The 15,437-nt window shown below is 43.4% G+C and overlaps 1 protein-coding gene across 1 annotated transcript in view; it reads left to right on the forward strand.

Moving 5' to 3' along the window:
* The first annotated feature begins 2,980 nt into the window (after positions 1-2,980).
* The window catches only part of LOC135947131 (headcase protein-like), a 56,698-nt gene continuing 44,241 nt past the window's right edge, over positions 2,981-15,437 (forward strand). The window contains exons 1-2 of the mRNA XM_065495731.1: positions 2,981-3,398; positions 8,363-8,763. Coding sequence (XP_065351803.1) covers positions 3,162-3,398; positions 8,363-8,763 — 638 coding nt within the window. The 5' untranslated portion in view covers positions 2,981-3,161. The remainder of the gene's footprint in view (positions 3,399-8,362; positions 8,764-15,437) is intronic.

Below are 15,437 nucleotides of genomic sequence, written 5' to 3' on the forward strand. Positions count from 1 at the left end.
ATCCCTGTCTGAGGAATTCAAAGTAATAAAACGTTAAATTCCGCGATTTTCCCGCGCTTTTCATTCTTAATTTTTCCGGCTATGACGCCCACTCCCCCATAAAAAATTCCCGCAATTTCTCGTTAAAAATGGTTCCCGCACTTTTTTCACGTGGCCACGCCTTCTTAATTTTCACGTGAAACACGCCCCCAGCTCGAATTTCTCATTAGTTATAATTGACTCTATATAAAGGAGAAAATCGATCAAATTGGAAAAAAGTTAGGTAGCCTTTGGATTTGAGGGATTGAGAATATTGCAGCATGCGTCGTCGAACGAAAGAGGGTTTCAGTTTGCGCGTTTCGGCGGGTCGGCGTGCAGTGTAATAATATGCCTGTGTGCTCTGCGCGCTGTTTAAAGGAACCCTCGTGGAAAATTTGTTAACGCAAGCAAAAGTTTTTGCGCGAGAGCGAGCGACGAGCTGCATATGTTTATTATGCATCTGGATTATTTTAATAAGGGGGCGCGCCGGGAACTTTGTTTATTCTGGTTTTATTGTTTTAATTAAGCGTGAATAAATTATGAGCAAAGAATTTCTTGTGAAATATTAAACATTCAGCACGGCGGCACTTTAATTTTCCGCATTGGTGCCGAAAATTAACTCTCTTTTCTGCTGAAATTTTAATTATACACGCGCATTTTTGTGGCCGAGTTTAAGGGAAATTTAGAGCAAAAGGGGCGCGCTGCCACGAGAAAATAACACACGAAATTTGGTTATTTCGCGGTGCAGGCTTCGGTGACGGCCGGCGTAAAAGCAAAGTTTCCCCTTTGTGAACTTGGCAATCTGGCCCGCGTGCGAGTATTAAATAGATCTTCATTTCAAGACGCATTTCAATGACAACATATATTTCCTCACTGATAGTAAAACGCCATTGCCGAGGCTGAATTAAAACTTAAAAAAAGGAATATAACCTGCAGGGGAGATTCGAGTCGCGTAAACGGCGCCCTCCGGAGCGATTCTTTTTTAAATTGCATTTAGTCGGGGCGTGCGCGCCGAACCGAAAAACTATAATAGGACCACACACAACGCGAACCCTCCTAATTGCAATCCTCTTAAATGATTGCGCTGAAAAATTCACACGAAATTATATTATTAAGCTTTTCGGAATGCACTCGCTAATTGAAACGCATAAATTTGAAAGACCGCCCCTGCAATGCCTCCTGCCTCGCTCAGATGATATCTATGCACGCGGCTTTGCGGACTTTGGGGATTAAAACGCATATATTCGCGCGCTCACCTTTTGACCGCCGCAGCCGCATTTTCCGCCAGATGAATCAGACGAGTCCCAAGTCTTTTGTAAGTGCGCCCTCAAATGAAAATAAAACTGTTCTCTCAGGGGAGCGAGAGGATATCCGCGCACTCGGCACATCAGATGCTTTTCCCGTAATCAGATTCAAAGCTATATTATATCAAATTCATCCTGCGCTCTCCTGCAAAGTACCATCGGTTTCGCTCTAAACCACAAATTCATCAGGACAATTGTCAATGTAACTTTTTGAAATTTAAATAAGCTAAAATGGGATTTCTAGAAATCACGTTTTACCACAAAAACCATCAGAATTGCAAAAACTACCCACCGTTAGACTTGTCTCGACCTCCTATAGATAGTCAAAGGATTTTGAGGCTGAACAACCCTCATCCCCTTCCACTCCAACTTAAATTTACTAGCTAAAATTGACTACTAAGCTTGATTCTTCAGGGATTTAAGTTTGCACGTTTTCAAGGGGGTCCTTATTTTGGGGGTGAAGGATAAGCACCCGCTAAAACCTTTAGCTGGTTAGTAGAAATCAAGGCGAGTCCAACAGTGGTTGTTTTTTGCAATTCTGATAATTAGAACCCGAGATTTAGAGGTGCAAAAAAGCGAAAAAAAATCGAAAAATCTCAAATTTTCGTGGTTTACATTTTTAAAGCGGAATTTATCGAAAACTAATGAAGATACCGATATAAATTTTTCACATTAGTTTTAACACGTCATAGGACAAATTTTAAACACATTTTCGAAATTCCAAAAATCTGAGAACAAAACTCAAATTCAAAATTAAACCTGTAATGACCTTTGACCTTGACGTAAGAAATCGATTTTGGTGATAGTTCGATCGGGCTCGGTGAGAGGATTCCAAAGCACATATTATGTTTGTAATTGCACCACGGGGAGATTAATTACTGAGGTCTGTTGCAATTTCTGGTGTAAATTTCATTGAGTTTTTTCTTTTTTAGTTTCAAGAGAAGGAGTAAGTTAATATAGTTCAAACAGAGAGAAAGGGTGTTGTGTCACGGCAACGTCCTGCCGTAATTGCAAAACTAATTTCATCACACTTAATCGTCTAGTTTCTGCAGGATTGCTTCGCAATAATCTCTCGCAACGAAACGCGCGAGCAAAGTGAAGTTTCAATTTGCGAGTACGCAACGCAAGGCCTCGCAAGAAGCCGTCAACTTTTCAACAGGTTGACTCCGCTAGGAATTCTTCAAGTTGCTCAACGCAGACGGCGGGCGTCGGGTTTCATCTAAACAACAAAGATAAACAAAACAAAGGAAGGAGACGCGCGTGATTTCGGAGAGAAAAGGTGGCTGGCTGGCTGTTAACTACCGAATTAAGAATTCGCATAAATCAATCTTAGCCGAGACAACATTTGCGCGTGCGGCGCGCGCGGGGAAAAAAATATTATCCGCACGGTCCGTCATAAAAAGCAGATGAAATTCGAGCAACCCTCGACGCACGCCTACCCCTGCGGCGGAGTAATCGAGCTGTAAAAGGAGAGAGAGAGAGAGAGAGAGTCAACTTTGCCGCCCGCATAAATGCCACACACGTTCTTAAAGATCCAACTTGTAGCCTCTCGCATAAAAGGCAAAGCTGTGCGTAAAACGGGGGTTGACGCTCGGCGGGCGGAGGGGTGTGCTTCTGCGGGGCAGCGCTCGAGGGCGGTGGCGTCGCGGTCGCCGCATAGAAACACGCGGCGCGCGGCTCCGCGAGCACAGTCGCACCCGACACGCGCGGCAACCAGCCGCATGGCCTCTTCGTCGTGATCGGCCGAGACAGAGACGAGAAAGAGACAGCCCGAAGACGAGATAAAGACGAGTCAAAGACAGCCCGAAGACAAGAATCTCATTCGCACGATTTGCAGCGATGCCGCAGCAGCGACGCGGCCCGAACGCTGTGGCCGCGGCCGTGGCCGTGGCCACCGCGGACGCGAGCGGTGCACGCGAGACCACTTGCTGCGTGCCTGGCGAGTGCCTGATGCCCGAGCAGCCCATCAGCCTCGAGGAGCTGGCCGAGGACGTGGTGAAGGTGGTCTGCAACGACGACCACTGCACCCTCGGCCAGTTCATGCACCAGGCCTGCTTCGACTCGTGGGAGCAGCAGGTGGGACTTTTTACAAACTTCTCATCCCCGTCCCCCCCGACACCCCCTCGCATCGCGCCCACGTGCGCGCACCCTCTTTTAGTGCTTTTCCAGATTTTCCTTATTTGCTTGCTTTTATCTGCTATTTTCTTAATGGTCTTCCTCTCAGAGCAGACCAAAAAGCAAAATCGATTTACAACGCGAATATATATGCATGTGCCGCTCCGTCTGACAGAAAACCATTGTTTCCGCGCCTGCTTTTGTCTTGAAATGCGAGCTGCTGCTCTGTTCTTCAGCTTATTACGTTCTCAACACTTGGGGGGTAAAACGTCAAATTCGGCTCACTCCTTCCAAAATGGAAATTGCGCCTGCCTTTAATAAAGAGCGAGAATGTCGGCGTTAGTTTTGTGGATTCGCTGACAACGAGAGAGCGAGAGAGAGGTGAAATCCGTGGCGCGTGAAAGACTGCACATTAATCTTTCATGATAACGCGACGCTTCCTTCCGTCTTATTTCGTGCAACGAGCACTGTCCAATATCGAGCCAAAGCAAACAAACAGGCTAAATTACACTCTGGTTGCTAGATGTTTGCTTAAATAGAAATTGCGAGTTTTCTCTTTTAATCCGATAATTATGGTGCTTTTTTGCTCGAGTTTGAAGCCAATTTACCGTAGAAATAGTTCCCGTGTAATTATAAAGAAAAGTGGGCGGATTTCAATATTCTTGTAATTTTTGGAAGCTACAGCAAGACCAATCGAACGATGTGTTATGTTCGTACTTTTGAAAAAGTTCAAGATTTTACCAAAATTTGCCACCGAAAAAAATTTCGGTACAAATCAAATGGCTTGCATTTTATAGCTTTGATAAAAATATTCCAGATTATTCCGATTTTCTCCATGGAAAAGTGTTCTGGAAAATTTGCCAACCAAAAATTTAACGGCTTATAGTAGAGTTTTGATTTTTAAAAGATCTTTTAAGTAAAATCACCCTTCTTTTGCCATTTTAAATTTTACTTGCCGAGTCAATTATTTTTTAAACGGCCTCCCTGGAAATAGGTTAGAGGAAAATATATTTTGGTTGGATATCAATATATTTTACATCTTAGATTCTGCTCGGCGAGAAAAATTGAAGGATGTTTAACTTGCATGGTTTTGGTAAAATTCAGGATGTTACACAATTTTTCAACGGGATCACAAAAATCAAGCTTTAGTTTGGCTATTTCAAATTTGATAAAAGCGAGTCGATTGTTAAAATGACTTTTCCGCTAAATTGGGGAAATGAAAAACACAAAGTGGTCCATTTCAATAAATTTTACATTTTTTTCTGCTCAGCGAGACGAATCGAATGATGTGCCATTTTCATAATTTTGCATAAAATCATGATTTGCCAATATTTTTTCAAGAGAAAAAGAGCTCTGGAAAATTCCCGTGAAAGTAGTGTTTTCATTTTTTCCAAGTTTATTTTCTTATGATCAAGCCTTTTTGGCTATTTCAATTTTATTTTGCTGCAAAATGCAATAACGACTTTACCGGAAAATTGTGGAGAAAATATGTTTAAAATTGCAAATTTCATCAGCCTTACGAATTTACCAAGAGTTTTGCTCTCCAACTCATGGACACTGAATTATAGAGTCAAACTAAAAAAAAATGAATAAAATTTTAAACTGAAAAAGAAAAGATCAATTTTTCGGATTAAAAGAGGCATGTCTGTGCTTTATTTATTTTGTCTCGAAATTTCAAATAATTTTGACCAAAAGAAAATAGAAACCGAATATGTGCGGCAAGGCATTTCCAATTTACTCCTTTCAGTATGAAAATAAATTCTTGCGGTTTGAAGAGCTCTTTTTCCCATTACGGAGCAGGATTTAAAAGACATAAAAATAGAACTCGGTTTGAAGAAGACGTCAGCGTAGTGTGGCTGTTTACCGAATACGCAGCGCTGAGGATTCAATTTTCGATACACAATATATTTTCTTTAGGGCTGACAGGGCTTGAGATGCTATTTTGCGGTTGATATTAGCAGCATCCGGAATTTCGCCCGTCGAGAAATTTCAATCCGCGCGCATACTGCCCCCTGAGCCGTGTTTTTTTCTCTCTTTCACATAACAAATGGTTTCGCTTCCGCCTGTGTCTGACACCGCTTTGAATGATTTCACAGCCGAAAATAATCACGCCCGGCGCACATATTTTTTATCGCCCCCCAATCATGCACTTCAAAGCGTGACAAATAGTCGACACGTCCAGAGCGAGTTAATTTCGAGACACGCCGTCTGACCCGCCGGCTGATTTCACGATAAAAAGAAACAGCGTAAAATGCGTATATAAAAATAGTGGAAAGAGCAGAAAGCAATTCGAGACAAGCGCGTGATTTATGCTGCAAAGTCAATAAAACGCCGCCGCCCGACGACGAAATTTTGTATTCATCGAATCGAGCGAGTCAATCAAAAGTGACAAATGGCCCGTAAAACTTATTTTAAGCCGGGCGCGCGCGACAATTTATGCCGCGGATTTTTGTTTATCCGCGCCCGGATCTGCAGAGAAAACGCGAGAGATGATTGATGTCGCCAGTTTACGCGCCTATTTTATCTCTCTCCACGGCGACCCCTCGCCGTTTATCGCTTCTGCAACCCGCGCAACATTTGTGCCCGACGTGTTGCATAACTTTCCCCTGCCTCTCGACTAGATCCCACCATTTATGCATTCTCAATTTGCAACTTGTATTTATTTCATGCATCCGGAGAAGCCTCTATTTTCCCTGCCAAATATGTATATAAATAAAATCCTTACGGACGAGGAAAGCCAAATAATGCCTTTTATTTTTTCTGGCGTTCAAACCATCAAAAAGGCGAAATTTCGTATTGGTTATTAATCAGTTCACAAGTTGAATTCATTAAATTTTTAATTAAAAACCAATAAATCTCGGTAACATCATTACATTTGTAAATTAACCCGCGCATTTTGAAAAGTTCCAATTATTATCAACGGAGGAGCCCTTTCAAAATTCCCGCGAATTCTCAGAAAATACATCAGATTCACCTTTCTTTTTTTAATTTTCTGGGGAACTAAATTTCAGATTTCCAGAGAGTTTTTAGAAGATTCATCGAATTTTTCTATTTCCCGCGTTTTCTTTGCGACGAAAACCACGCAATCTATTTATAATTTCCGTTCAACCACGCCCCCATTCCATAAATTTCTTCAGAACTGATTTTTAATCGGTTCTTTTTTACTAATCGGTTCAATTGTAAGCAAAAATCGATCAAACTCACAAAAATGCAAATGTTTTGGGTTGACGTACGCTTTAAAAAAATGAAAAATCACCGTAATTCCTTTTTGTAATATAAATTGCCTAATTTCACTGCAAGACATTTTTAAAAATTGTCCATTTAAAGAGTGCATCTGTATCAACTGCATAAGACATTAAAAAAAGTGAAAGAGCCGGATGCAAAAGTCTCGTTTTTGGAGAGGACGCAGGCGGCGGGAGGGAAAGTATCAAAAATCTCTGCTACTATGCTGCGACTCCCCTTTAAATATAGCGCGAGTGGCGGCGAAAGCAATAGACTGCCGGCTAAACAGACAATAAAAAATAACTCGGCTTTTTATCGCGCGCCACGCCGGGAGGGGGTGCGGGGGTGGTTCGGAGGGCGAGCTGCATTATGATTATATTGCTCGTGCGCCTGGAAAGTTATGCAATCCCCGCAGCGGCTCGTAAAGCCACCTTGGCGCAACTGCAAGCAAAAAACGCGCGTCTTCTCCGCGGTTTGTGTGTGTGTTGTGCAAAAATTAATTGCGAGAGTGGAGTGTGCATGTGTTTCTGGAAAATGCTGCATGGCTGCGATTTTCTCTTTCATACCGGTTGTGTACGTGCGCTGAGGCTTTTCAAAAGAACTTGCCATAAATCTTTCTAATTAAACTGCCATACAAAGATCAAAGCGCGCGTTTTATTGTCCTCTCTTTCTCTCTTTCGATGAATCCGCGCCGCGCGCATTCACTCTGCTTTCATCCGGCAACCAGAAAATGCGGAAAATCGCCGACGGTGCTCTTCATTTGCCAAAGGTTTCAGACCGTTTGTAGTGCGATATGTCTCTTTCCCTGTTATTGGGAAGCCGCACGGTCGAAAGTAGCAGTTTTGTTGCGCAATTCCATTGTCGGTCCAAATGAAGCTTTTCCAAGACGCGGTGCAGCAAAGGAAAAAGCTCTCGAGAACGAAACTTAAATCCGTGCCTGCGCCGAAAGCCGCTTACGTTTCCAGACTCGCTTTTTCGGAAATTGCGCAGAGAATTTCAAGTGCAGAAAATGCATGTCTGGAGGCTGGCACGTGTTCAAATTTCGTAAAAAGCGTTCATTTTCCCAAGAAAGGAATAAGGAGTAAGAATACTAAACTGATTTGAATTTGTCGCTTGTTTTTTGTACACTTGAATACACAGAAACAATTAAAATTCGCGGGAAATTTGAAATGTGGGCGTGGCATGTGTCGCTATGAGCTAGAAAATCGTGAAAAGTGGCGAAAAATTTCGAAATGGAGACGTGGTTTATTCAAAAATTAAAATGAAGGCGTGGTCCATGTCCCATACCGCGGGAGAAACATACATACATAGAAACCGTAAAAAATCGAGATTCGCGGCTTGGTGACACTTGTCGTAAAGCGCAGGAAAATAAAAAATTTGGTGTACGGGGCGTCATTATTCGTAAAACTTGTAAAAAAAATCGTGGTACACGTCTAGACAGTGAGAAATACGCAATACATAACTTTTACGCGGGAATTAGAACATGGGGGCGTGGTCATCCAGTAAAGTAAAAAGAGAAGGCGAAGTACTTGACTTTAAGCCACTGATTTATCTTACAGTTGAACGTTATTAATCAGAATAAATCCTTAAATACCGTTTTTCACAACATTACAACTATGTGGGCACAACGGTCTTGAAATGAACTATTAAAAAATTTGCGCGTCAGATCTTATTTCCTACCTCTGTTTGTTGTGTTAACACAGGTGTTGCAATTCCTGCGGTCGTGTGGGCGCGCGCGCAGCTGGTCGGCAAAGCAGCGGCATCAAAACCTGTGGACCAAAAAGGGCTACGACCTGGCATTCAAGGCGTGCGGCTGCCGCTGCGGCAGAGGACACCTGAAGAAGGACCTGGACTGGACGCCGCCGCGGCCCGCCGCCGCGCAGCAGGTGGTGAAGGAGGAGGCCCGCAACAAGAAGAAGCGGCAGCGGCAGAAGCAGCCCAAGCCGGCGTTGGCCACCCCCAGCCGCCCCGAGGCCGACGACTCCGGCAAGCAGCGCAACAGGGCCGGCTCGGCCTCGTCCAACAGCTCGTCCGGCTCGCCCAGCACCGACTCGCCCACTTCAGGAGCCAAGCGGCCCACCAAACTGCTCGAAACACCCACAAAGTAAGTGACATTGTTTATCTAAACAATGTAATAAGCGATATATTAATAGCTCGGCGGAGGATTATGTACATGCGTTCCGATTGGCCCAAAATGACGGATAATACCAATCAGAACGTCCACGGTCCTCCGCTGAGTGAAATAGATCGCTGTTCGACAGCACTGGAAATTCGCTAATAGGGAAGGAAATTTGCGAATTTTTAACCGCTTCTCAGCACATTCCGTAGGCTTTGAGCTCATCGGTTCTCAATCAAATGAGAAAGTGTGGCCGCAGAGGAGGTGTGGGAACAATTTGGCAATTTTTCGCTTCCCCGCACCCGCCCGCACCGAGCTTTTTGATTAATATGTATGCCAGAAATTTGTCCCTAAAGCCGCTGGAAAGTAGCGAAAACCCGTTGAGAATTTTCAGTCACTGTAGGTTCATATTTTTGGCGGTAAAAAAGTTCTACTTTGTACTACGAACGTCACGCCCGACTTTTTGGTCGGAAAAAAACTCCATTTTACCTAATGAATCCATTGGTGTGCTCAGAAACTTCGTCTAAGACGGTCTTCAACAATTTCAAGCACGGCCTTTTCTTGTTAATTTTCTTTTGTTTGGCATGATGTGAAACCAGCCCAGCCACGGAAATATTTTGTTTTATCAAGATCGGCATTATCATGAAATCGTATTTCACTCGCTATATATATAGATCAGATAAGATAGGCTGAATTATTTGCTATTTCGAATAAATGCACGTGCTGAAAGAATTTATTTAATTTAACTTTCGGTCAACTCATAAATTCCTTTCTGGTCAAGCACGAAATCCAGTCTAATTTACGCGGCACGCGGAGCGATAAAACCCTGGCCAAATCAAGTAAGCTGAATCCACCAGACTCTAGGATTTAAAGTGTAATCCTGGCAAGTGGCCGGAGGAGTGGACTGTGTGCTTGTCGGGCTGAAAGCCGAGCAATTTGTCTCACGGCACCCCCTTGCTGGCTCTGACCGAGACTAATTGACTTTAGACAATTCTCGAACGAAAGCTAATTAAACTGGCAGCGTCACGCACGTCAAACCTACTCAAAGGCGGCCGGCGGCTGCCTCCTTTGCTTGCAAACTTCAATTTTCAATGTGCGTGCGCGTACAAACACACACTAGCAGGCTGGAGGGGGGTGAGGGTCAAAGCAGCCCCCGATACATCCATCAATAGGCCTATAGCTGCTGTGCAAATTGCATTGATAATCAGATTTAATGACGATGAGCGAGTGCACCTGGGGGAATGTCGGCTCGGCTCGGCGCGGCTTAGACCAAACTAGTCGTGGCAACTGGCCGATCCGAGCGAGCACTATCTGCACGTGATGTGTGTTTCGAATTCATAGATGGAGATAAACGGATTGGGTGCTTCCTTTGACGCGGACGCACTCCGTGCCATTTGCTGCTGGGCGCAAATCGAATCTGCCCATTAATCCATTAATCTGCGACGTTTTTGCCGCCGGCAGGATTAATTCAGCGCGCCGAAAATTGGCCAATAACCGTAAATCTAGCCGCGGATTAGTTTTCAATCCGCTGGAATCGCTGCGGAAAGCGATTTGTTTTCATCAAAAAGTAATTAACCGCGACGCGGTGCGCCAAAATGCACTCTGATTAATGGCCGCTTTGTGCAAATCATTTCTGCCACCAGAAAACCAACCGGTTTCGCTCGCTCGCTCGTTCGTTCGCTCGCGCACGCCGCCACTTTAATTGCAATCTTTCTTTTTAATGAGCGCAAAACTCACAATCAGCCACCGAGCTGCAGAGCTGTAAAATTCTTTCGCTCTATATGATAAAAATGGGTGGCCAGGTCATGATACTCAACACTATCCCTTTTTAGAAGCAGTGTGGATGAGTAAAATCTGGGCAGGACAGTTAAATTTAATTCATACATGCTGCTTGCAATTTAATGTTTGTGCTTTTTCCAGCACGTCACTTCAAAAAATTCCCCCGTACTTAATTTTTTCAGTGCTCGCCGGGGAAATTTTCAGAATGACTTTTGAAAATGTGTGGAGACTACCTATGTCAACTAATTTTACCGAGATGTGCTTCTCCTTATTTGTATCCCTTTCAAATTTTTTTATACGGTCGGGGGGAAATGAAGTGCCTCAATTATTTTGTAGAAGGTTCCAGACCCCGTCGCTCGAACTTTTGCAGGTCCAAAAATTATGCTGCAATAAAAGCGTCCAAAAGTGCAGCGCGCATATAAATTGGAAAAGCTAATTTTCAGCTGACAGTTTTAATTCCGGGAAGCGCGCTATTTGTTTCGCTAATATCCGAATATATTATGTTAATTTGACATTTTTAATTTGAAAATTTCTCAAAATTAAAATTTATACGTGGCGCGTGCGTCGCCTCAAGAATGGCAATTATCTTCCCTCGTGCGCGCGCCCGCCGCCTGTGATTTCCCAGAAGTCCCATCGTGCGCGTCGTGCTTTTTCGCCAGTGCGAATTCGGAAGAATCGTCTGCTCTCGCTCTGCATTACCATATCCATCATCATCCACATTATTATGCGACATAAAGTGCGGAATGCACGCCGCCGCGCACTCTCTCCCCCGTATTTTTAATTTCACTTTCTTTTGAGTGTGCAACCAGTTGTGCTCTGAGCAAAATAACACACAAAACTCTCTCCCCACGTGCACTCTAGTCAGCCGAGTGAGCCGAGCTAGCGAGAGAAAGAAGAAATCGAAACCTTTGAAACAAACCAGACCGCATTACGGCCGACGGGGGCACGTTTAACTCGTCCGAAAAGAATTTGTTCCAACTTGGAAAACGGATTCGGTCCGAAAGACTAGAACGGAAGTTTTCCGAGAGGAATTCAACCGAAAAGGAAACTTGGATAAACTCCGTAGGAACAACTTATTCTGTTTCAAATTATTGGATTTCCGACTACGTTTCGGATAAATTCCTAGTTTCGGACAACTTCTGTTCCGCTTAAATTCCTTACAGACAAAATCCATCCCGAATAAATTCCGTACAGACGTGTCAAAATCTTTCATTTCCGACTTCGTTTTCGAAAAATTCGTAGTTTTGGACAACTTTCGTCACAGATTTACTCTCTCAGACAACTTCCATACCGGATAAATTCCTTTCGGACAAGTTCTGTTCCAATAGAAGATAACTTTCGGAAAAAATTCCCCCTGGGATAAATTCTGTACGGACAACTTCCGTTTCAAATTAATTCGAATCGTTTCGGATAAATTCCTATAGTTTTGGACAACTCCCGTTACGCGGAAATTTGGCATATTCCTCGCCCCGCCCACTTTTATATCCCTCTGCATTGAGCTACATTTTTAATTTTGGACACCTCCCGGTACGGATATTCTCTTTCGGACAACTTCTAATTCGAATTTAGGACAAATTCCATCCCGTATAAATTCCTTACGGACAAATAAATTCCGTTTTGATGTTTCGTACAAATTCTTTCCGGGCCACGCACAGCTACCACGTTGAACGAGTCTCTCTCGCTCTTTCTCTCTTTTCTCTCTCTCTCTCTCTCTCTCTCTCCCTTCTAATCCGAGGCAGATAATTAAAACATTAAAATACTGCCGCTCGTCCGCCGCACTGTGCTGCTCTGCCTTTTCCACATTACCAAAAGATTTACGCTGAAAAATTCTCGCCACCCACGGCGCGAGCGAGGAAATAATTAAGGGCGTGCACGCTTGTTTTTAATTCAAAACCCGGCGGGTCATGGTGTTGCGAGCGCCACTTGAAAGACTCTTGCACGCACTTTCTGCGTAAACGCGGACAAGTGGAAAAATATAATAATTTTTTTTCGACAAACGCGGCGGTGAAAAAAAGTTCGACATTTTACCGACGTGAATTTAATGAGGAGATACACACGGCGGAAGGCGGAAATCGTAAGTGGTCATTAAATTTGGATGTAAATTGCAGGCTGGAATCCATTTGAATAATAAATTATCCCTCCTTTTGTCTCCCTCGCGCTTTGTCTGCGCTTCTTGGGTGATTTGTTGCGCTAATGAACCTTCCCTCGAATTTATTTTTCGGCCCCAATTTCCATATTTTTCACATTAGAATATACCTTGCCGGGGAATTAAATAAAGCATTAAGTGTAATTAAACCGTTCCACGCCTGGCAAGAGGGAAGCAAGCAGGATGGATCTATTCCGCATGCAGCCCGCGTGCTTTATTATTCGCAGAAATGAATTACTCCGCTCATCGGCTTTACGCGCGCTCGCACATACTTTCATCATGATTGATAAGAATTGCGCACTCGCCCTGGGGACCTCTCTCTCTCTCTCTCTCTCTCTCTCTCTCTCTCTCTCTCTCTCTCTCTCGTTCTGCACATACACACACGGCTGCTGCGCAGGGGATGTGAGCAATGGCCAATTTTAAGTGGAAGTAAGCCCTCAAATTAAAAGGTAAAATTAAAAATTTGGCAGGAAGAATTTTAACAAACTGTTGCATCGAAAGAATAAAATGAACTTTTCTTGTTAACAGAGGGATTTTGCTGAAAAACAGATACTGATACTCAAATTAATTTGTTTCGCAATCGATTTTTATTGTTAAGGAGAATAATAATCGGTGGGAATATGACCGACTTTAGAATCTTTTTTGAAACACTGGTCTAGTGGATTCTCTGTAAAAACGAAAATTAATGGAACAGGGTGGAACTCGCGGTAATTTTTATATGGGGGAGTGGTTCTCCCGTAAAATTATAAAGGAGGCGTGGCACCTATCGCAAAGTGCGAGTTATACTTAGAAAACGCGCAAAATTTGAAATTGGGGCGTGGTTCCCCGGAAAATTAACAAAAGGAAGCGAGGAACGCGTATCGTAAAATGTGACGTTATTACCGAGATTTATTAGAGCTAAAATTCCGATTTAAATGCAGAAACCATTGAAATAATCTAATGATAAATAAATAATTATAAAACACTTCTTAAAAAAAAGTATAAATTTATTTTCATAAATTGTTTTCGCGGAAGTATAATTCTACAATTGGAGGGACGACTATTTTTCACGTCCCCCTGTCAGAGCGTGCCTCTACATACGTACATGTTCCCGTCAGAAATTACGGGAAGCAGCATGTGCATCTCGCAATCAATACGTCTTGCCGCCGGGGACGTTGGTTGCACTCTCATAATGGCAGCGTCGGTTTTGCGTTCGGAATATTACCGCGCGCTCCCTGCTTTGTGCATGCAGCCGGCGTGGTATTTATTTCTGTACGACTGCCTGCACTTTCTGAAAAAGCCATTTTTGCTTCAATATTGTCCTCGGGCGAGCCGTGCTCCCTGCTTATGCTGCACATCCTGCTTTCCAGCACGCATTTTCAACCATAAAATCTGCGCTGCGTGTCTCATGTTCAAGATGGGTTTTATCGAGTGTAGGTTCTCTCCAAGCATGTAATTGCCTGTGGACTCATCAAGCCGTCGGTACCTTCAAGAGTAATGTCTTGTTTTGTTGCTCAAAAGATGTGATACTGAAAGGAAGAACCGTCGAAACGAAAAAGTAGGGGTTATAGTATAGTCAGTTGTCATGCAGTAGTTTTTTTTTAGAAAGTCGCTCTGATTGAGGGGGATCAATAAATTTAGTATGACAAATTTTCTAAATTTAACGGTGAACAAATTGCCCTGGGGAATGGGGAATCAACTTCGTGGGTCTCAAATATAAAAAAATCTGGCAAACCCTAGTACAACAATTTTGAAAATAAAAAATAGCCAAAATGTGGTCCATACACATGGCAACAACATATAAAAAATCGGTGACATTCCTTTCCCTCGTTTTCGAGAAAATCAAAGCCAAAGATGAAAAACGTGAATTTTTTGCAACATGAAAAAAATCCAAACTGTGCAGATCTCAAGTGGATTTGACCCAAAATTAATAGAAACAGTTAATTTTGACTCCACGAGCACATCACCGGGGGGTTGAAACCCACCCCCTACCCCCCGGGAGAGGAATTTTTGAGATATTGGTTAGAATTGAGCGCTCTTTGTGTCGTTTCATGCGTTTTTCGCCACGAGACACTCATTTTTAGACTTATTTTCATCGTATCTCACTCCATTTGGTCGTAATGCCATCTACTTTATACGAAGATAGCAACGCAATTAAATGATGCAAAATTGCATTCTCGAGAAAATTACCGTCTTGAAACTAGGAATGAATCAAATTTGCGTGTAATTCAACTGCATTCACTTTAAGAGCACAATTTTGGTTGCACAAAGGTGTAAAATTGCAGTCTCGCGAGAGATATAATTGCGCGGAAAGGCAGCTATTTGCAGGCACTTGGCGAGGCAATTAAATAGGCTGCTCTCTCGTGACAAACGAGTCCATCGTTTATCCTTTAATGGAAATTCCACACACTCCGACGCGAGTGCATTTCTTACGGCACATAATTTTGACTAAATGCCCAATTTGAGGAAATTGCGCATCGCTCCGGTGACAAATGGCGGTCGTAAAAAGCGGCCGCGATTTCCATATCTACTTTTCGGAGCCGGTTTATCCCGCCGGAAGTAATTTCGCCGCAAATGAGGTACTTAGGCAAACATGGAGAAATTATAAACTGGCTCTCTCGCTCTCTTTCTCGGAAAGTTTTTTCTTTATCATCGCGGGCGGGCGGGGGTGAAGGAAAAAACAAAAGACGCCGTTGAGAGTGCGGCGGGCAGGCAAGTAATTGGAAAGGCGAAATCGCTGTTAAAACGCTGCGAGCGA

Source organism: Cloeon dipterum, chromosome X (genome assembly GCF_949628265.1).
Source record: "Cloeon dipterum chromosome X, ieCloDipt1.1, whole genome shotgun sequence".
Taxonomy (NCBI): domain Eukaryota; kingdom Metazoa; phylum Arthropoda; class Insecta; order Ephemeroptera; family Baetidae; genus Cloeon; species Cloeon dipterum.